The sequence below is a fragment of the Ahaetulla prasina genome, chromosome 4 (genome assembly GCF_028640845.1).
Source record: "Ahaetulla prasina isolate Xishuangbanna chromosome 4, ASM2864084v1, whole genome shotgun sequence".
Lineage (NCBI taxonomy): Eukaryota > Metazoa > Chordata > Lepidosauria > Squamata > Colubridae > Ahaetulla > Ahaetulla prasina.
Window position 1 is genome coordinate 79,716,868 of NC_080542.1, and position 21,874 is coordinate 79,738,741.

The following is a 21,874-nucleotide window of genomic DNA, read 5'->3' on the forward strand; positions in this document are numbered from 1 at the left end:
ATATTCATAACATTTGTTTTTTCTATAATGCTCTCAGCTGTTAGGAGACATTCGGACAAAGGTACAACTATTATTGTTTTCCTATTAATATAGACATAGATATAGACATAGATAAAGATAAAGATAAATAGGCTATATATTCTGCATACATGTTTTAAATTACCAAAAGTTTCTAAATAGATCTATATGGGTATAAATGTAAATTAAATTTAAGTAAATTTCAAATATTTGTCTGTATGATTTTTTTTAAAAAAATAAAGCAGCCCCAGCAGGACAAGCTATAACGTGAAATTACTAGAACATCTGTTGTGTTTTATCTCACCTATAGCAGTTAAAATAATGACTGCAGAGAATGTAATTTTAATTAGATCTTTAGTTTAAATATTTCCTTTTGCAGATAAATAACAATAAGCATTTCCTCTTTTTGGTGATGTCTGAAGATAGTAGTAGGATTTGGAAAATTGAATATCTGAACTGACTGATAAAAGGAGCTTATTTTGCCATTGTTTATCTTATGATTTTTTTTCTGTATAATAGAAAAAGCCAGTTCGAAGGAGGTATGAATCTTATGGAATGTACTCTGATGATGATGCTAACAGTGATGCTTCCAGTGCCTGCTCAGAAAGATCCTATAGCTCACGGAATGGCACAATACCCACCTATATGCGACAGACAGAAGATGTCGCTGAGGTCCTTAACCGCTGTGCAAGCTCCAACTGGTCAGAGAGAAAAGAAGGTCTTCTTGGTCTACAAAATTTATTAAAAAATCAGAGGACATTAAGGTAAGAAATTTATTTTCATTGTACTCAGATATAAAAGTATTGCCTTTAATAGTGCAGATTTTAGTCTCAATCTTGTTAGTTGTTTTCAGTAGAAAACATATTTATAATCATAAATTATATTTATAAGACCACCTAACTCTAGGTGACTTCAGGCAGCAAACAATAAAAATCAAGAATAAAGGCAATCAGAAAAATGGTTAATGTGAATATACTTTCTATAATCAATCTCATATATGCACCAAACTAGAGGAGTTCTGCACTCATCAAAGCCTGGGAGAAGAACCAGTTCTTCAAGGAGGAGAGGAGAGATCATTTAGACCACTTTGTGCTGTTCCAGAGGGCATGCATTGTTACAGAAAAGCATGCTTATAGACCATAGGTGGAGGGAGGGATTAATAATAGCAAACTGAAAAGTAGTCAGAATGATCTGACCATGACAGGACTGGCAGTAATGTATCCCAACTGCAAATCTCTTGTCCTGAGACAAAAACTAGATCCAATGGGCAATATTTGGTGTGTCAGACCATTACCCTCCACCTTCCTGGCCAAGGAATCAATCCAACAACCACCCACACAGCTATAATCACGGCTGCTCTTGCTGTCAGGCACTCAGCAGTCCAGTGTTCCATAATGCCATTAAGTATCCAGAGTTAGCACAAGTTCTTTTTTTTTTTTTTTTTTTTTTTAAATTTTTATTATTATTTTTTTGCAACAAACAAACAAAAAGAAAATACATTATTACACCCTTGTGCTATACATAAAAGGAAGATTTGGGTCTTCGGATATATCCTCATGATTGCCAAAATCCACGTTCTCGAGGTACAGGTACTGAAGCGTCCAATGTTCCAAGCGCAAAGTCCACAAATGGTTTCCAAGTCTTCCAGAAAATATCTTCTTTATACACACCACTTCTAATTTTAATATCACATGTCATTTTATCATTTAAAGCTAATTTCCACATTTCAGAATTCCACTCTTCTATTCTAAAAATCACATCTAGTTTCCAATATCTAGCTATTATAATTCTACCTATTATAATCATAATTCTAATCAATTCTTTTTCATATTTTGTTAATTCTATTTCCTTAATTACCAACAATAATATAGTTTCCACTCTCAATGTTATTACTTTCCCCATCATTTCAAATATCATTTTCTCCAATTGTTGCCAAAACTTTTAACCTTATCACAATTATACCACATATGTTCATAAGTCCCCAATTCCATCTCACATCTCCAACATTTTTACTAGTTTTTATCCATTTGTGACAATCTTACTGGAGTCAAATACCATTTCAAACAACTTTATAATTGTGCTCTTTAATTCTTATAGATAAAGTTCTCATAATTCTACTCTTCCAATTCACATTCCAATCTGATTCTGGTATTTCAATATTAAGATCTTTTTCCCAATTTGTCCTCATCACTCTTTGTAATTTTTCATCAGAATTTATAATCTTATAAACCCTACTAACGAGTCCCTTTAGCCCAATTTCATCTTTCATAATCCGAGATACTAAATATTCAAATTCAGTTTCACATCTATTTATCGAATAATTTTCCTTTAGTTTTTTGTCCATTTTCTATCTGTATTTTTCAAACCAACTTAACCCTAATTTTTCAATAATTTCTTTATTCCTCCTTTCATTTCCCATAACTTTTATCCAATCTTTAATAATTTCTATATTTTCCTCTTTAATCACTTCATTACGTTTTATATTATTTTAATCGGCCAAATTCAGTTGTCTCCCCAAAAGATTATATCCGAATTAAAATTTTAACAAATTTGTTCCACATTTTACTTAATCCCTTTAACCAATAACTTCTACTTACACATTTTAAATTTGCTTTATCTAAAACCACCTTGATCCAAATTTCTCTATATCCCTTAACTCTAAATCTCTCCAATAATTATCTTCACCTTTAAGTATTTTTACCACTATCCGGATACCATACGCACAGTAATAATTAAATAATTTGGGGATTCCTAATCCACCTTCCTTTTGATTTTGATACCACATTTTCTTCACTAATCTGGGTCTTTTGCCACCATTGCAAAATTTATCCAGTTTTTCTGATATCCTTCAATATCTTTCTCTGTCAGATTTAGTGGTAGCATCTCGAATAAAAAGTTGAACTTGGGCAGCAACATCATCTTACACATTGCAATTCTACCAAACCAAGACAACTTTAAAATTTTATATTTATCTATCTTCTTCTCAATTTCGTTAATCACCACATCATAATTAAGTTTTTCAATTCTTTAACCTTAAGTGAAAGCACTATACCCAAATATTTCAATGTGTTTTAATCCTTATCCCAAATTGCTCTTGCATATTCTCAGACTCATTACCATTACTATCCATCAATAATTCTGACTTTGACCAATTTACTTTCAATCCTGTCATTTCTTCAAATTCTATCAAATGCTTATATATCTTTTCAAATCTTTCTCTACATTTTCAAAATAATTAAAGTATCATCCATACAAATTTATCTTATACCCTTATATCCTTCTAATTCTTCATCTTTTCTATCATTTTGTCAATATTTCCATAGCCAATAAAAATAATGTTGGGGACAGGGACATCCTTGTCTCGTACCAGCTTCTAATTTTATCTCTTCAGTTAATATTCCATTCACCTTCACTCTTGCACTGCTCTTTTGGTACAATTTTGAAATAACATGTATAAACTTATTACCAAAGCCTAAAGCCTCCACAATTACTTTAATTGTTTCCCATTGTACAGAATCAAAAGCTTTAAAAATATCCAATGATACTATACCAATTTTATCACCATTATATTCAGCTACATCTATAATATTTAATACTCTTCTAACAATATCACTCATGTATCTACCCTTCACAAAGCCTACTTGATTATAACTTATATATCTATCTATAAATCTATTTAATCTATTACTTATAATAGCAGTAAATATCTTTGCATCCTGATTAATTAAAGAAATGGGCCGATAGGACTCAATCCTTTCTAAATCTTTATCTGGTTTAGGAATTAGGGATATCACCGTTCTATTCCATGACGAAGGTACTTCCCCACCATGTAATATTCCATTGAATAATTTTTGCAGTCTTGGTATTATTAATTCTTTAAATTCTTTATAAAACTCAACAGGTAATCCATCCTCACCTGGAGCTTTCCCTAATTTTAATTTTTGTATTATTCCATTAATCTCATCTTGTGTTATATCTTCTTCCATCAATTCCTTATATGTTTGATCAATTTTCACCACATACTTTTCTAAATAACTTTGCAATTTTCCCCGATTAATTGGTTTCTTTGAATATAGATTCTGAAAAAGTTTCTAACCACTTCACATTTCTCTAATTTTATAACATCTTATACCTCTATCATCTATCAAAACTCCAATTTCTCTCTTCTCTCTTTTATCTTTCGCCATCTTTGCCAATAATTTAGAATTTCTATTACTAAATTCAAAAATTCCTATTTAAAATCTCAAATTTCTTTTTACTAACTCTGTATCTTCTTCTATCATTTTATTTCTTAACATATTAAGCTCCTGAAGAATTTTTTTCTTTAGTAAGCAAAATTGATTTTCCAATTCTTTAATCTTATTTTTATCTCTTTCCATTTTAATTTTATAATTTTTATATTTCCTACTTGATAATTTAATACTCTCCCCTCTAAACACCGCTTTCATCGCATCCCAAACAATTTCAAATTTAACCTCCCCGTTATCATTTAATCTCCAACTTTCCTCCAATTTTTTAAGTATCCATTTTTTATCCTTTTCATTTTTATACAATTTCTCGTCATATCTCCAATAGCTTCTTTTTTTCTCAAAATTAAAATCTAAGTCCACCATAACTTCTGCATGATCAGAATCTTTAATAATTCCCACATCTACCTTATCCACATTATTCAACAAATCTTTAGAAAGAAAAATATAATCAATTCTAGAATATGTATTATATATCTTAGAAAAAAAAGTGTATACTCTCTCAATTCCTTTAACCTCTCTCCACACATCAACCACGCCGTTTCGAAGCATCCACATATTTAAAATCCCCAGTTTATTTGCTCCTCCACAGCGGGTGGGATTAGTACTGTCTATTTTATCTCTGATTAAATTAAAATCCCCAGCCACAATTACTTTCCCTACACTTTCATTCTCCAAAATTTTGTTATTTTTCAAGAAATTCTCTTTGTTTTCATTCGTAAATATAAATTAACAAGTGTCACTTTTTCCTCATTAAGATTTCCAACAATTATTACATATCTTCCATCTTCATCCAAAATTACCTTATGTTTTCAAAGTACACCCTATCTGATATCAGTGTTGCAACTCCTCTAGCTTTTGAAGTTCCAAATGCTTTTCATATATTTGCATACCTTTTATATACATTCTATTTGAATCTTCAGATTTCTGATGGGTTTCTTGTAAAAATAAAATGTCTGGTAAATCCTTTTAATCTTAAGCTCCAATCTTCTTCTTTAATCTGATTCCTGTACCCTTCACATTCCATGACATTATTTTTATAACTCCCATTTAAAATATAAATTTATTAATCCTATCCCCGCATCTTCCTTTCTGTGCCCCCCACCACCCGACATTAAACTACCATATAAACAACAATAAGAAAACAAAAAAAAAACAAAAAACAAAACAAACAATAAAGTACAAACAATCTTCTTCCCCCACATCCTCATCGGTTTCGCCTCTATAAAGAGAATGGGGGAGAGGGGACGTGCCAATGCCCGGGGCACTTCTTTCGGGCTGTCTATTTAAATTCATCACTCAAAAAAAAAGATAGCGATGACCCGCATTCAGCTTCATATTTTCCAAGACTCTTATCTGCTTCTTCTCCTACTGTATCCTCACGACTCTTCTTCTGTTCAACCAACACAGGTGATATTTCTTTCCTCTTTAACCCTTTGGAGTCTTGCCTCCAATAGCCCCTTTTCATCTTCTGAGATTGATGTTTCCACGTATGTTCCACCCATCTGAAGCATTTGATCTTTTATCTCCATTAAATCCTCCATCTCAATCAGTCCAAGCTCCCGTAAATATAATAATGCATCTATATCTGGGGTGATTGTACGCATCCTTCCTTTATAAAAAAATTTCAATTGTTGTGGTGGCCTCCAATTGTATTTAATTCCATTATCTCTCAAAACTTTTGTAATTGGTTTTAAAAAATCTCCATGCCCTTTCTTCTCTTGCTATATCCGGGAAGACTTGAATAGTCTTCCCTTCGAACTTCAAAGCATCTCCCAACTCTCTTAACTTGGCCATAACTTCCAACTTATCACCAAGATTTGCGCACCTGACAAGCACATTCCTGTTAGTGCCATTTTGCCTTCTATATCCAATTCTAAAACACTTGCCAGGTCTGCTATTGTGAGCGTAAGTTGCGTATCCAAATCATTAATCCATTTCAAAACCCGCTGTTTCAATTTATCTTCCTTTCTTCCGAGATTCCTCTGATAACAAAATTATATTTCCATCTCTTCCTCCAAAAGACAAATTCTCTTATCTTGCTGCTCATTTTATAAAATATTTTGCCAATTTGCCGATCTGCTTTTGCCTCATGCACATGCAGCTGCTCCATTTCATCTTTAATCATTGTCATTTCCTCTTTTGTTTAGCAAAGTTATCATCCATATCTTGCTTTAAATTTTGCACTGGATGTCAGTTTAAATGTCAAATTATCTATACGCCTGATAGTGCTGCTATTTTTCCCCAATTTTATTTAAAGCTGCAGCAATTTGCTGCGTTTCTGAAAGTTGTTGAGTCATTTTGAAAAAAACAAAACCAAAAATTTCTCAAACTGGGATTCCAATTTTCAAAGAGTCTTAGTGAAGATCAAAGGACAGCAGTCAAACCAATTTTACAGAGGGTCTTGATGAAGATCAAGGGCGACAATCTTTAATTGAAGCGAAACGGCTTATTTGCACTCGTTAGTAGCTTATCAGTAACTTATGAGTCATATTCACTCCACAAAGAAACACAATTACCTCACAGCTTAATCAGCGCCATTTTTTCTCCACGTCGGCAGAGAGAAAAAAAAAACAAACCAGCTTGAACTTCAAAACAAAGTCCTTTTTTTGTTTTCTGTAATATAAACAAGCTATTAATTTCCTCTCAAAAGAAAAATAATAAAAAAATTATCCACCTAATAAACTTCTTCAGCCAATCAGCCAGTCAGTCCAGCACAAAAGATCGATCTCTTCAATTAAAATTCTTCTCATTAACAAATTCAGTCTTTGATATTCCTTAGCCTCAGCATTTAACACAGAACACGATAATTATAATAAGGAAAGCAAAAGACAGCAATTTATTCCAAACTCCTTGTGTCTGCCAGTTCGGTCATCCCACGCAGTAAAAACTCCTTAATTCAAGCAGTTTCAGATGACCTACCAGTTTTAAATTCAGTCTGCTGGGCTATTAACACTTCCACTTCATGATTTATTAACTTTCATCCATAACGGTGCATTCCAAACAGCATTAATCCTCATAAATCTTCATTATTAAGCCCTGTGAAGTGAAGGAAAGGTCCTTACCCCACCACGGTCATGGCCACGGTCATGGCTTTGCGCAGTGGCAGTATCGTAGCCAATGAGGTTTATCCGAGGCGCGATTATTGCTAATTGAGTTAGCACAAGTTCAACCCATTCCAGTTTTACTCAACAACCCCTAGTCTCAACCTGGAGTGGCTTTCCAATCAAATAATCCAATCAGCTGAACCACAAGTCATTTCAGAAGTTGTTTCATAAAGTCCAGTAGGATGAAATCCAAAATGAGAATCTGGACATGGTGTGACAGGTATATGCCTCGACATGGCTGCGAGAGAATAGAATAGAATAGAATAGAATAGAATAGAATAGAATAGAATAGAATAGAATAGAATAGAATAGAATAGAATAGAATTTTATTGGCCAAGTGTGATTGGACACACAAGGAATTTGTCTTGGTGCATATGCTCTCAGTGTATATAAAAGAAAAGATACCTTCATCAAGGTACAACACTTACAACACTTAATGATAGTCGTAAGGTACAAATTTAACACTTAATGATACAACACTTAATGATAATCATAGTGTACAAATAAGCAATCAGGAAACAATCAATATTAATATAAATCATATGGATACCAGCAAGAAAGTTACAGTCATACAGTCATAAGTGGAAGAATGATGAGAAGATTAATAGTGCAGATTTAGTAAATAGTTTGACAGTGGTGTTTTTTTTTTTTGCATTTATATCCCGCCCTTCTCCGAAGACTCAGGGCGGCTTACACTATGTCAAGCAATAGTCTTCATCCATTTGTATACTATATACAAAGTCAACTTATTGCCCCCCAACAATCTGGGTCCTCATTTTACCTACCTTATAAAGGATGGAAGGCTGAGTCAACCTTGGGCCTGGTGGGACTTGAACCTGCAATATTGCAAGCAGTTGCTGTTAATAATAGGCTGCATTAGCCTGTTGCACCACCAGAGGCCCTTTTTGAGGGAATTATTTGTTTAGCAGAGTGATGGCATTCGGAAAAAAACTGTTCTTGTGTCTAGTTGTTCTGGTATGCAGTGCTCTATAGCATCGTTTTGAGGGTAGGAGTGAAAACAGTTTATGTCCAGGATGTGAGGGATCTGTAAATATTTTCACGGCCCTCTTCTTGATTCGTGCAGTATACAGGTCCTCAATGGAAGGCAGGTTGGTAGCAATTGTTTTTTCTGCAGTTCTAAATATTCTCTGAAGTCTGTGTCTGTCTTGTTGGATTGCAGAACCAAACCAGACAATTATAGAGGTGCAAATGACAGACTCAATTATTCCTCTGTACAACTGTATCAGCAGCTCCTTGGGCAGTTTGAGCTTTCTGAGTTGGCGCAGAAAGAACATTCTTTGTTGTCCTTTTTTGATGATGTTTTTAATGTTAGTTGTCCATTTTAGATCTTGCAATATGGTAGAACCTAGAAATTTGAAGGTTTCTACTATTGATACTGTGTTGTCAAGTATTGTGAGAGGTGGAAGTATGGAAGGGTTTCTCCTAAAGTCTACCACCATTTCTATGGTTTTGAGTGTGTTCACTTTCAGACTGTTCCGGTCGCACCATTAGGCTAGTCGTTCAACCTCCTGTCTGTATGCGGATTCATCATTGTCTCGAATGAGACCGATCACTGTTGTGTCATCTGTGAACTTCTGTAGTTTAACAGATTGATCGGTGGAGATGCAGTCATTGGTATACAGAGAGAAAAGAAGTGGGGAGAGCACACAGCTTTTGGGGGTCCCTGTGCTAATTGTACAGGTATCTGTTGTGATCCTGCTTAGCTTCACCTGCTGCTTCCTGCTTGTTAGGAAGCTTGTGATCCACTTACGAGTCTGTTCAGGTACCTGTGGCTGGTTTAGCTTAGTTAGAAGAATGTCTGGAATGATGGTATTGAATGCTGAACTAAAGTCTACAAAGAGAATCCTTGCATAAGTCTTTGGAGATTCAAGATGCTGTAGGATGTAGTGCAGAGCCATATTAACAGCATCATTTGCTGATCTATTTGCTCGATATGCAAATTGCAAGGGGTCTAATAGCAGATCCGTGATGGTTTTCAAGTGGGACAGCACTAGCCTTTCATGACTACAGATGTTAAAGCAACTGGTCTCTAGTCATTCAGTTCCTTGATGGTGGGCTTCTTCGGCACTGGAATGATGGTAGAGCTTTTGAAGCAAGAAGGAACATAGCACATCTCTAGTGATTTATTGAAGATACAGGTGAAGATGGGGGCCAATTGGTCAGCACAGGCTTTTAAGCAAAAGGAGTTATCTTGTCTGGGCCTGGTGCTTTTCCTGGCTTTGTCTGTGAAATAGGTCCTGCACTTCCTTTCTGTGATCACTAAAGGTTGTGAATGGGATGGGCTCAGTTGTAGGAGGCTTGGCTGTTGTTGGTATGTCTGAGATGATGGATGTGGAGTTTTCTTTCAAACCTGCAATAAAACAGGTTCAGGTCATCTGCCAGTTGTTGATTTCCTTCAGCCTGGGAAACAGGTTTGCCGTAGCCATTGATATTTTTAAGAGTTTTCCACATGTTTGCCGGTTCATTTGTTGAGAACTGATTCTTTAGCTTTTCAGAGTAGCTTCTTTTTGCTGCTCTGATCTACCTTGTTAGTACATTTCTGGCCTGATTGTACAGCATTTTATCACCTTTTCTGTAGCTTCTTCTTTGGAATGACGTAGCTGCTTAAGTTTAGCTGTGAACCAAGGTTTGTTGTTTTGTTTTTTGTTTTATTTGAATTTATATCCCGCCCTTCTCTGAAGACTCTCTGAAGGCTTACACTGTGTTAAGCAATAGTCTTCATCCATTTGTATATTATATACAAAGTCAACTTTTATTGCCCCCAACAATCTGGGTCCTCATTTTACCTACCTTATAAAGGATGGAAGGCTGAGTCAACCTTGGGCCTGGTGGGACTTGAACTTGCAGTAATTGCAAGCAGCTGTGTTAATAACAGACAGACAGACTTAGTCTGCTGAGCCACCAGAGGCCTATTTTGTTGTTACTGTACTGAGATGTTTTTACTGTTACTGAGATGTATGCCCGGACAGCTGCAAAAGTTGGCAATAACAGAAAAAAGTATTTAAATACTTGCACTTAACCCTAAACTTAATTTTTATACAGATGTGGTTTTCAGGGGGATTATATTTGAGGAATCTAAGACACATACACAGATTTCACTCATTGTGATATTTAAGTTCAGAAAAAAATTAAAAAACAATAAAATGTTTGACTGCCATGTTGAAAGAATTCAGATAAGTATAGATAAGAATAGAAGAACAAACTATCTTGTGTTTAATGCTGTGCAGATGAGAGATTGCTCAAGTGATGGTACTTTGGTAGACAAAACATTCAATACCCACATTCTACTCAACCTCCAATTGGCACTATATGTAGAAGGATTATCTTTCAATCTGTACTCAAAGGCATTGTTACTTTATTTTTTTAAGTTCCTGTCAGAAAGTCACTTAAAATAATACACATAATTATCATAATTACATAATTACTCAAATTATATAAATGCATCATCAATTAGGTAAATTTGCATTTAACAGACTCTCAGATCCAAAGGATGTCCCATGTCTCCAAGTAGTCCATTAAATTAAACTTTTCAGAGACAGAGTCTAAGATTTTCAGAACAAAAATGGTAGACAAGGAAAATGAAGCTATTACAAAACACAGATGTTAACTTTCAATCCTGGGAAAGGGGATAAAGTAATCGTACTACCCAAGCCTATAAGAAATTTAATTAACCCTATGTCATTGATTGATCTAAGTATTACATATATTTTCTGAAAAAAGCTAATTCAGATGTATAGTTATATTTCAAATGTTCATTGTATTCCATGTTCAATCTATTATACTTAACATAGCCATGAATTTTTATTTATTTATTTATTTATTTATTTATTTATTTATTTATTATTCATACTTTTATACCGCCCTATCTCCCTAGGGACTCAGGGCGGTTTACAGCCATATTAAAAACATATATATATACAAAGTAAAACATTAATTTAAAAAACTTATTACATAGGCCGAATATTTAAAATAAAGATATAAATAATAAAACCCCATTTAAAACCAAATTTAAAATTTAAACATTTAAAAATTTAGAAAATCTAGTCCAGTCCTGCGCAGATAAATAGATGTGTCTTAAGCTCGCGGCGGAAGGTTCGAAGGTCAGGAAGTTGGCGAAGTCCTGGGGGAAGCTTGTTCCAGAGGGTGGGGGCCCCCACAGAAAAGGCCCTTCCCCTGGGCGTCGCCAGTCAGCACTGCCTGGCCAACGGCACCCTGAGGAGTCCCTCCCTGTGAGAGCGCACGGGTCGGTGGGAGGCATTCGGTGGCAGCAGACGGTCCCGTAAGTAGCCCGGCCCTATGACATGGAGCGCTTTAAAGATAGTGACCAAAACCTTGAAGCGCACCCGGAAGACCACAGGCAGCCAGTGCAGTCTGCGCAGGAGAGGTGTTACGTGGGAGCCACGAGGGGCTCCCTCTATCACCCGCGCAGCCGCATTCTGAACTACCTGGAGTCTCCGGGTGCTCCTCAAGGGGAGCCCCATGTAGAGAGCATTGCAGTAATCCAGGCGGGATGTCACGAGAGCATGAGTGACCGTGCATAGGGCATCCCGGTCTAGAAAGGGGCGCAACTGGCGCACCAGGTGAGCCAGATGAAAAGCTCTCCTGGAGATGGCCGTCAAATGATCTTCGAAAGACAGCTGTCCATCCAGGAGAACGCCCAAGTTGCGTACCCTCTCCATTGGGGCCAATGACTCGCCCCCAACAGTCAGCCGTGGCTGCAGCTGACTGTACCGGGATGCCGGCATCCACAGCCACTCCGTCTTGGAGGGATTGAGCTTGAGCCTGTTTCTCCCCATCCAGACCGGTACGGTTTCCAGACACCGGGACAACACCTCGATAGCTTCGTTGGGGTGGTCCGGTGTGGAAAAGTACAGCTGGGTGTCGTCAGCGTACAGCTGGTACCTCACACCGAAACCACTGATGATCTCACCCAGCGGCTTCATATAGATGTTGAACAAGCGGGGCGAGAGAATCGACCCCTGAGGCACCCCACAAGTGAGGCATCTCGGGGCCGACCTCTGCCCCCCCGTCAACACCGTCTGCGACCGATCGGAGAGATAGGAGGAGAACCACCGATGAACGGTGCCTCCCACTCCCAATCCCTCCAACCGGTGCAGCAGGATACCATGGTCGATGGTATCAAAAGCCGCTGAGAGGTCTAATAGGACCAAGGCAGAGGAATAACCCCTATCCCTGGCCCTCCAGAGATCATCCACCAACGTGACCAAAGCCGTCTCAGTGCTGTAACCGGGCCGAAAACCGGACTGGAATGGGTCTAGATAGACGGTTTCCTCCAGGTACTGGGGTAGTTGACATGCCACCACACTCTCTACAACCTTCGCCACAAAATGAAGGTTGGAGACCGGACGATAATTACCTAAAACAGCTGGGTCCAGAGAAGGCTTCTTGAGGAGAGGCCTCACCACCGCCTCTTTCAAGGTGGCCGGAAAGACCCCCTCCAACAAAGAAGCATTCGTAATCCCCTGGAGCCAGCCTCGTGTCACGTCCTGTGCGGCCAGCACCAACCAGGAGGGACACAGGTCCAGTAAACATGTGGTGGCGTTCAACCTACCCAGCAACCTGTCCATGTCCTCGGGAGCCACAGGGTCAAACTCATTCCAAATAATCTCAACAAGACGGCTCTCTGACATCCCACCTGGATCTACCCAATTTTGGTCCAGACCGTCCCGAAGCTGAACGATTTTGTCGTATAGATAACCACTAAACTCCTCAGCACGTCCCTGCAACGGGTCATCTCGCTCCCCCTGTTGAAGGAGAGAGCGAGTTACCCGAAACAGGGCAGCCGGGCGGTTATCTGCCGACGCAATGAGGGAGGAGACGTAGCAACATCTCGCTTCCCTCATTGCCACTAGGTAACTAGTGTCCGATCAGCCTCCGAACGACTGGACCTCCAGGAACTCTCTAGGCGTCTTCTCCGGCGTTTCATCCCCCTCAGCTCCTCGGAATACCAGGGAGCTGGTATTAATTTTGACTCATAATATTTTCCACAGCAGTAGTTTTGTCATGGGATTTAATCCATATAGTCCATGGAATTGTAGAATGTTATAGTTCAAAGTCACCTCTGATAGCAAGAGTCAGAAGATGTGCTTATTTAAATTTGGCCTCTTTCTTAAAGTAGATTTGTGTATTACAAAACAACTAGCTCAGTTTGTTTCATTTTTTTTGAAAAATGGACATTACTTAACTATATTCACTCGAAGGAAGACTGATTAGCCCTTTTGCAAATAAATTATTTGTGAGGATTATTTTGTAGCCATCAAACAGAAACAGATATTAAAAGCAAGAGAATGAGAGAGGACAAAAGCATCTTTTAGGTCCTATGTATACAAAAATACTGAAAATCAAAAGGATTCCCAAACACCACTGTATATAATAGCCTAGTTTTTTTACATTTGAGAAGAGTGCAGGATCTCAGTAAAATCTATACGTCTCATTCTCTCCCACACCTGTATGAGGCAGTCAGTACAAAATATACAAGGCAGCAGGCAATTGCTTAAAATGAACCTTACATAATATGAAACACTTGACTATCAGTCAGATATTTGCCTATTCAGACATAGAGAATTCATTGCGTTAAGGCGGGTATTATCAGTAACTTAATTTTTTATAGAAGTGCGAATTTTTCTGGTTTAGTCTTAGGCTTTTGTTAAATAATGGAATTGGGTGCCAAGAGTCAGAGTAGGAAAAGCCTGTACCAGGAAATAGTTGATTTGTTTTAGCAATACCCTGTTTCCCCCCAAATAAGATATCCCCTGATAATAAATCCAGTTGGTCTTTTGAGCGCATGGCAATAAGGCTAAGCACTTATTTCAGGTTTCAAAAAAATATGAGTCTTATTTTCGGGAAAACACAGTACTATCATTTGCAACTCTTATTCACATGACCCAGTATTCTCTATTTTCTGAGATAGAAATAAGAATCCATTCTGAATTCTCTTCAGGAAGGGTCTTGGTGGCTCAGGGACAGCATGGATGGAAAGAATAATGAGGCTTTTTATGTGACTTATCAAAAATAGTTGAAGGAATAACTATTTTTGTTGTATTAAGATTATTTCATAACAACTTGACAAAGGGGAAAATGAGATTTAAAAAGCAATTTTTAGACAAGTATTAATATTCCTCAATTTACCATTATTTGTTTAGCCACTATTTGAATGGTCACAGTGAACAGTGATTTATAGCCAATTCCCGCACTTACAATCATCACATCATTTGCATGGTCACATGATCAAAATTAGAATATATGGCAACTAGCATGTTTTTATGACAATTACAGCATCCCAAAGTCATGTGATCTCCATTTGCAACCTTCCCAGCCAGTTTCCAATGAACAAAGCCAATGGGGAAGCCAAGTTTGCTTAACAGTGGCTCACTTAACAACTGCAGTAATTTGCTTAACAATTATGCTAAAAAAGCTCATAAAAATCACTTGACTCACTTGACAACCACCTGAGCAATAAAACTGGTCCCAGTTATGATCATAAGTCAAGGACTACCTGTAAAATGGCTTAAGAGGGCATATATGATAAATGTTTGCAGTGCTGACCCTGAAATAAAGCGTTTTCCTTTCAAAACAATAAACTTGTTTTGAAGTTTATCCACTTATTCTATGCTGTCATTTTCCTTAAGTACATATAGCTATGTGATAAAACATCAGTCCAACTCATACTTTTTGCAGAATCTTCTTTTAAGATTAGAACTAGAATATTCTCTATATACCGTGTTTTCCCCAAAATATGACCTACTCAGAAAATAAGTCCTAGCCTGATTTTTACACATGCGCCCAATATAAGCCCTAGCCCCCAAATAAGCCCTAATTAAGATGCTGCCCACTCCAGGGTACACAGGTAAAAATTAAACTAGGGTGGCGGGGGTACACTACTACGTACCTTCAGATAGTTGCAGCCAGGCCTCACACACCTTGGCCCATTTCTTTTGCTACAACCAGCAAGGCTTTCCTGAAGGCTTCTCTAGCCGATACAGAGCTCCGGATCGATCCAGAGCTCTGTTATCAGCTGCAGAGACCTTCAGGAAAGCCTTGCTGACCTTGCCAGACAAAGAAGTTCCTGAAGGCCTCTGATAGCAAAAAAGAGGCCGGAGTGAGGTGAGTCAGTGGACGATTTCCCCCCCAAAAAATAAGACCTGGTGCCTTTTTTTGATGACAAAAAATATATAAGAGGATTTTATTTTCGAGAAAACAGGGCAATGTCTTATTAAAAATTATTTGCATTTTATGAGATCATCAATAAATTATATTTTTAAAAAGTAGAATTGCAAACTTTTTAAAGTAAATTAGGACATAGATTTCTTTTTGAAGTTCTTCATCACATCTCTCTGAAGTTTTACTAAAGTAATATTTTGTCATTTTGGCAGCCGTGTTGAATTAAAAAGATTGTGTGAAATCTTCACGAGGATGTTTGCTGATCCTCATAGCAAGGTATGTATTTCCGTTTTATTATTTGCTAGGTATTATATAGATTAAAATTCTAAAAGCTTTGATCATTGGAGTTGCTTCACTCACAAAGCTAAAAGATAAGATATAGACCCATGGATTTCAAGTATTGGTGTCCTTCTCGAATTACACAAGTCCAGGGTTCCTAAATGCAAGAAAGGACCTCACCAGGTCCAGATAATTCTTGCTTAGTGACCAGTCACTTAATGACTGTTTGAAGTTACAATGGACTAAAAAAAAAACCCTCATTACAACACATTCCCAAAATCACAACCACTGCCACAGTCACCCACCCCTTGGTCACATAATTGCATTTGGGGCATTTGGCAACCAGCTCACTTGAGAATCATTTGCAACATCTTGCAATCATGTGGATGTGATTTTTCTCCAGCAAAATTTGAGGAGAATAGATTTTTTTAACTTACTAAATGACTATAGTGACACACTTTAAAATAGTTGCAAAATCAAATCAGATCACAGGATGACCTATTTACTGTGTTTCCCAAAAAATAAGACCCTGTCTTATATTTTTTTGAACCCTGAAATAAGTACTTGGCCTTATTGCCATGCGCTCAAAAGCCTGATTGGGCTTATTATGAGGAGATGTCTTATTTTGGGGGAAACAGGGTAACTACCACATGATTTACTGACTAAAATTCCAGGCCCATTTGAAGTTGCTATGTGAGGACTACCTATGCATAGTGTGGACCTTACTTCACATTTAATTCACATCCATTAAACTCTAATGTAGAAACTCAGAAGGGCTTAACTTAATTCAAGTTATCTGTAAGGTATAGGCAAATAATGTTTTCCCTTAAGTAGCAGTGACTTGAGACTCCAGAAAGCGTTTTGTTAAACCATTATGATATATATAAAGTGGGTTATTTCCAGTTTGCTCATAAGCAAGAAATTGTGTAACTCAACTTTTTATGCTGTATCTTTTCAAAAATTCCTCGTTTTCTCCTTAATAAAAACAGATACAAAACATAGCTTCTCTCTCACCTTTGAATCATTTTGTTGTCTTTTTCAGGCCTCCTTTATTCAATCTAGTTCTTCATTTCTTTTTTCTTTTCCCTGTTTTTAGAGACTTCTAATTTCTTTTTAATATACAAAATAGATATTTTCTTTGTCTTGTTTTGTCTGTGTGTAACATTGAGAATGAAGCATCTGCTGAAGAAAGAAACAAAAGAAACAATATCTTTTGGCCAAGCCAAGAAGAGAATCACTCCGTGAGTCTTTTTAGGGAGAATGCAGATATTAGTGGAATAATCAATAATTCCAAGCCCAACTATATGATATTAGATTTAGCAGAAGTCATAATATCAGTGTTGGGATATTTCAAGCTTTCTGTTCTCCTGCAGTAAGACAACCCCATTTGTTTTTCTACTTATCAAATAAACATTGCAAAAGGAAGGGCTTATGTTAGTCTGTGGTAGCCAAATTTTAGGAGGAATTTGGTAGCAAACACCTTTCCAACTAACAAATGTAGTAAAATGAGCTGTAACTTTGCACATGATGTTTATTCTGATCCGGCTCCCAAACACAACAACTACGCTGTTTGTAACTAAACGGTCCCTTTATTAGGAGTGCCAGCAACCTTGGCAAAGTCTCTCTCTCACACAGGCTAACAAAGTCCTAAATGCCTGTGGAAAGCGAAGCTCACTTCCTTTCCTCCTGAAATGATTCCAATGCACCAGGAGTCTCTCTCTACCTTACCACATGCATAACAAAAGTCCTGGAGGGTGTGCTCGCTATTTTCCCAGCAGCAGAGATACACACACACACACACACACACACACACACACACACACACACACACTTCGCAGGTGCACCCAATTCTCAATGCCTCAGAATTCCAATACACTTCTAGACTGGATTCAGAAGTTCGGACTATCAGTGGCTGACCGACTGGAAGACCAATAGTCTCCCACCACATCTGTTCATCTTCACCCCCTGCCTTTTATCCCCAGAGCTAGGATGGTGCTTAGTTAGCAGTGGTGGCTCTTCCATCTTGAGGATCGGCCCATAGAGCCCCGCTGCTCTCCTTTGCCATCCATGCATCAGGCACGGGATCCAGCTGTTTCTCCTCTTCTTCATCAGCCACCTCCAGACCTGGGGACTGTTGACTAATGGACAGCCCAGGCTCCGCCTCTGTCTCTATCTCTGACAGTTCCAGTCCCTCTTCCCCTTCAGAGCTCTCAGATTGCCTGATGCTGGGCTTGATTCCCACTCTGCCTCAGCTGCTGGAGTGGCCAGCGTCCGACAGGCCACAACAATGTTATGCATCTAATGAAGTGAGCTACAGCTTATGAAAGGTTATGCCTTTTAATAAAATGTAATAATCAAAAAATCAACTAATTCCAGACTGTTATGCACATCAAATACAAATTGAAATTATTCCTTTCACCCATCATCACATGAGAGAAAAGAGCTATTCTCTCTCTCTCTCACACACACACATCAGTGTTAGATTTGATTAACAACTGAACACACGCCACTCCATTTAAAAATTAGATGTTCCTCTTTCCACTTATTACCAATATATTCCCACTTTTCAGATTTAGAGGAAAGTAGAGGCTGTTAAGAGCAGGATTAAACAAACAGTCTTGTTGTAGTCTTTTTTTTTTATTGCCCAACTAATTGGGGAGTAAAATTAATTATTTGATCCATATTTCCTAGCCTCTGGAGATAAAATATTAAATCCTAAATAATAACTAGGTAAATACTAGATTTTGGAAATTGAATCAATTATATTTACTAATGGCTCTGTTTTCATTTAAGAACTTCTAGCCATTTTTTTCTTCAGATAAAGGTTTGATATTATGATGATTGCAGTGTCCCACAATCATATGTCATCGTTATAATCTTCCTGTCCAGCTTCCAACAAGCAAAGTCAATGGAAGAAATCATATTCCCTTAACAACTGTATGATTCATTTAACAACCGCATTGATTTACTTAACAACTGTGGCAAAAAGGTTTTAAAATGAGGCAAACCTCACACAATTGCCTTGCTTAGAAATTTTGGGCTCAGTGTGATCATAAGTCAAGACTACCTGTATCCAGCCCAATCTAATATGCTAACCAAATGAAAGCCAAATTAAAACCCAGCTCTCTGACATAAGTAGTAAATGACATTGCTTCCGGTGTTAATCTGCTTTTAAATTTGCTGTTATAAAGTTTTCAGGATATTTGTTACTCTGCTGATATTATAAATTTTGATTTAGACTAGCTTACAAAACTTCATATTTACTTACCTCTTGATTCAATAACTCTGTATGAAATAGCATTTGCATCGGCAAAGTTTCTAGATATATTAAGTGGTGCACGTTAGTGCTTTAATTAGGTTATTCAGCTTGACACTACATTTCTGATGAAGTATTATTAGTAAAAAGAATGCCATAACATATTATTTTCATCATTTTGTCCTTAAGGGCAATCAGAAGTTTAAATTCAGGATCACACCAAATGATTCTGTACTTGTTCTGTATTTATATTTCATTATTTAATTATGATCCATCTTTCTACATAAAATTTACTCACAGTGCAGATATTTCTGAGAGAGGTTATAATTAAAACTTTTTGTTTCCTGAATTTTCAGCAAAAGGGAGTTAACTAGCTTAATTATCCTATACCTCAATTATCCCTTACAGCAGTGGTTCTCAACCTGTGGGTCGGGACCCCGTTGGGGGTTGAATGACAATTTGCCAGGGGTCGCCTAAGACCATCGGAAATATAGGAAGTATACTTGCGAGTCGAAGAATCACGCTCCAATGGTTGACTCCACAAGCCAGCTGCAGGGTCTTCAAATCTCTAGCCGAATTCGGCTTCAGGCGCAATGAATTAAAAAAGAGAGAAATCTTTGCTCTGATGTCTCACTCTCAAGCCAGCTGCAATCACTTCCAATCGCTAGCCTAATCTGGCTTCAGGAGCGATAAACTTAATAGGGGAGGAGTCTCCGCTTTAATGCCTCCGGCCTCAAGGCAATCGCAAGCAGTTCAGATCGCTAGCCAATACAGCTTCAGGCGCGATAAATTCAAAACGAAAATAATTTTAGGGTTGGGGTCGCCACATCGTGGGGAATTGTATTAAAGGGGTCGCAGCACTATAAGGGTTGAGAACCACTGCCTTACAGTAAGCATCAATGCTGCATTTTGATATTTTGTCTTGCTAGTATTGTATTTCTAAGAACATGTAACTTTATAAGAACTAATATATCTAGGATAGACTTGCTCATGATCTTTTTTTACACTCTTTGATATTACAATCAGAAATAATTTCCTAGGATAAGTCCATTATAACTGAATAATATATTGATTTCCAATTTTTTCCTTAATATAGCTTCCTAATTTTTCACTTTAGGTTAGCGGTATTTCTTGCAAATAGTTCTGTGCCAATGGAATAAGAAAATCAGTATATGAAAATTGTAATACAATTAAGTTTGATGTACCAATTTTAGAGAAATGGTCAATAAATTGATATTTAAATCTGTGGAAACTATTTCTTTCCTTACTCATACCCAGAAGGGTAGTGGATATTATATTAAGGAATAAGACTTTACATTCAAGCAGTTGTAAATCTTACTTGCAAGATTTTATTTTTTAATACTTTAGATATTACTTGCTGCACAAATGAAGGAAAAATTAAAAATTAAAGAGGAAGTAAAATACAAGTTTTAAGTAGTGATTCTAATCTTATTATATGTAGTGTAGAATAAATGTAGGATAAAAATTGAGTCAACATGATGGTTTCTGCAAGAAATATTCCATCTCCACCCTGCTTCAGATAACTGGCATTTTCAATTTGCTTCTACTTTTTCTGATAATAACTATTTGAATAACAGCTGACATCAATGATGCTGAATTTCAATACTTGATGAATCTGATTTAATTCAGTGGAAAAAGTTCTGCATTTTTTAGTGTAAATTCTATTTCTTTTTATTATTCTACTTATGAATGCATTTTAACTTCTGAGAGCTTTTCTGTATTTGCTAGAAATATAAGCCTTAAGTGTGTACCTTTAATTTAATTTGATCTGTTTATAGCAATCATTCTAAAAAAATTTGATAAATCCTTTGACTTTGAAGATGTTTATTGACTTAATTGTCTAGTGCCACTTTGTTTCAGGAGCCATAGGGCTCAGTAAAATATTTAAGCTTATATAGATAAGATAGATATAGATATATCAGATAAGTAGCTAAAATTCTGTTACTTGAAGCACCATGTCAGATTATTCAATCCTATAAATATTGCAAAAAAGATATTTTCTGCTATAATAGAAAATAATAGACTTCAGTTCTGTTGCGTTTGTATCTATAGTATACCCAAAATATGCACACCTACGTAAGATGTTATAATTTTAATAAATATATATAGATTACAGTTTTTTAATTTAACTAAAGTTTGATGCTTGAATTGATGCACAGCCACATTTTAAAATTGCTCAAAAAAAAGCACTTTCTTCCAATGATTTGATTTTGAAAGAGAAAATTGGGGAAGAAGACAGAAGATAGATTGGTACTTATAAGCTATTTAGGAATTTGATTCCCAAGATATTAATATTTTAAAACATATAAATCCTTGTATCATAATTTTCTCATGCAGGAACTATGCAGATGGCAACTAATTTGTGTGTTTTATCTCCCCCCCGCCCCCCCTTTTTTTCTTTTTGCATGCTGTCCCCTGTGTTGGAACTCTCTATAGAGAGTAAGTTGGTTCAATATTCGTTAGAGCCCTGACTTTGTTGCATGACGGATACTAATCTTTCTCCCCTCTATTTTATATCTATAAAAATGTTTGTAGAATGTAGCTTTTGCTTTTTATAAATTCCTGCAGCTATACAAATTATCCTGAAATGCTTTTGTATACAAATTAACTTTCCTTTTGTTTTTCTACTGCTATTGTGTATTGTGGTGACTGGCGCATCTTAATTTCATATCATCTTAAGGAAATATATTAAAAAGATCTAAAATGTTTTTCTCCACAGTCCAGTTGCAGATTTATATCCAGAT

The 21,874-nt window shown here is 36.8% G+C and overlaps 1 protein-coding gene and 1 non-coding gene across 8 annotated transcripts in view; both read left to right on the top strand.

Moving 5' to 3' along the window:
- Positions 1-21,874, top strand: part of CLASP2 (cytoplasmic linker associated protein 2) — a 425,149-nt gene that overhangs the window by 333,008 nt on the left and 70,267 nt on the right. For all 7 annotated transcript variants that reach the window (XM_058184362.1, XM_058184359.1, XM_058184356.1 and 4 more), the window contains 2 exons: positions 538-782; positions 15,787-15,850. In XM_058184362.1, coding sequence (XP_058040345.1) covers positions 538-782; positions 15,787-15,850 — 309 coding nt within the window. The remainder of the gene's footprint in view (positions 1-537; positions 783-15,786; positions 15,851-21,874) is intronic.
- Positions 7,357-7,422, top strand: LOC131198995 (U4 spliceosomal RNA). The gene has a single exon (XR_009155233.1). It is a non-coding gene; the product is annotated as a U4 spliceosomal RNA (small nuclear RNA).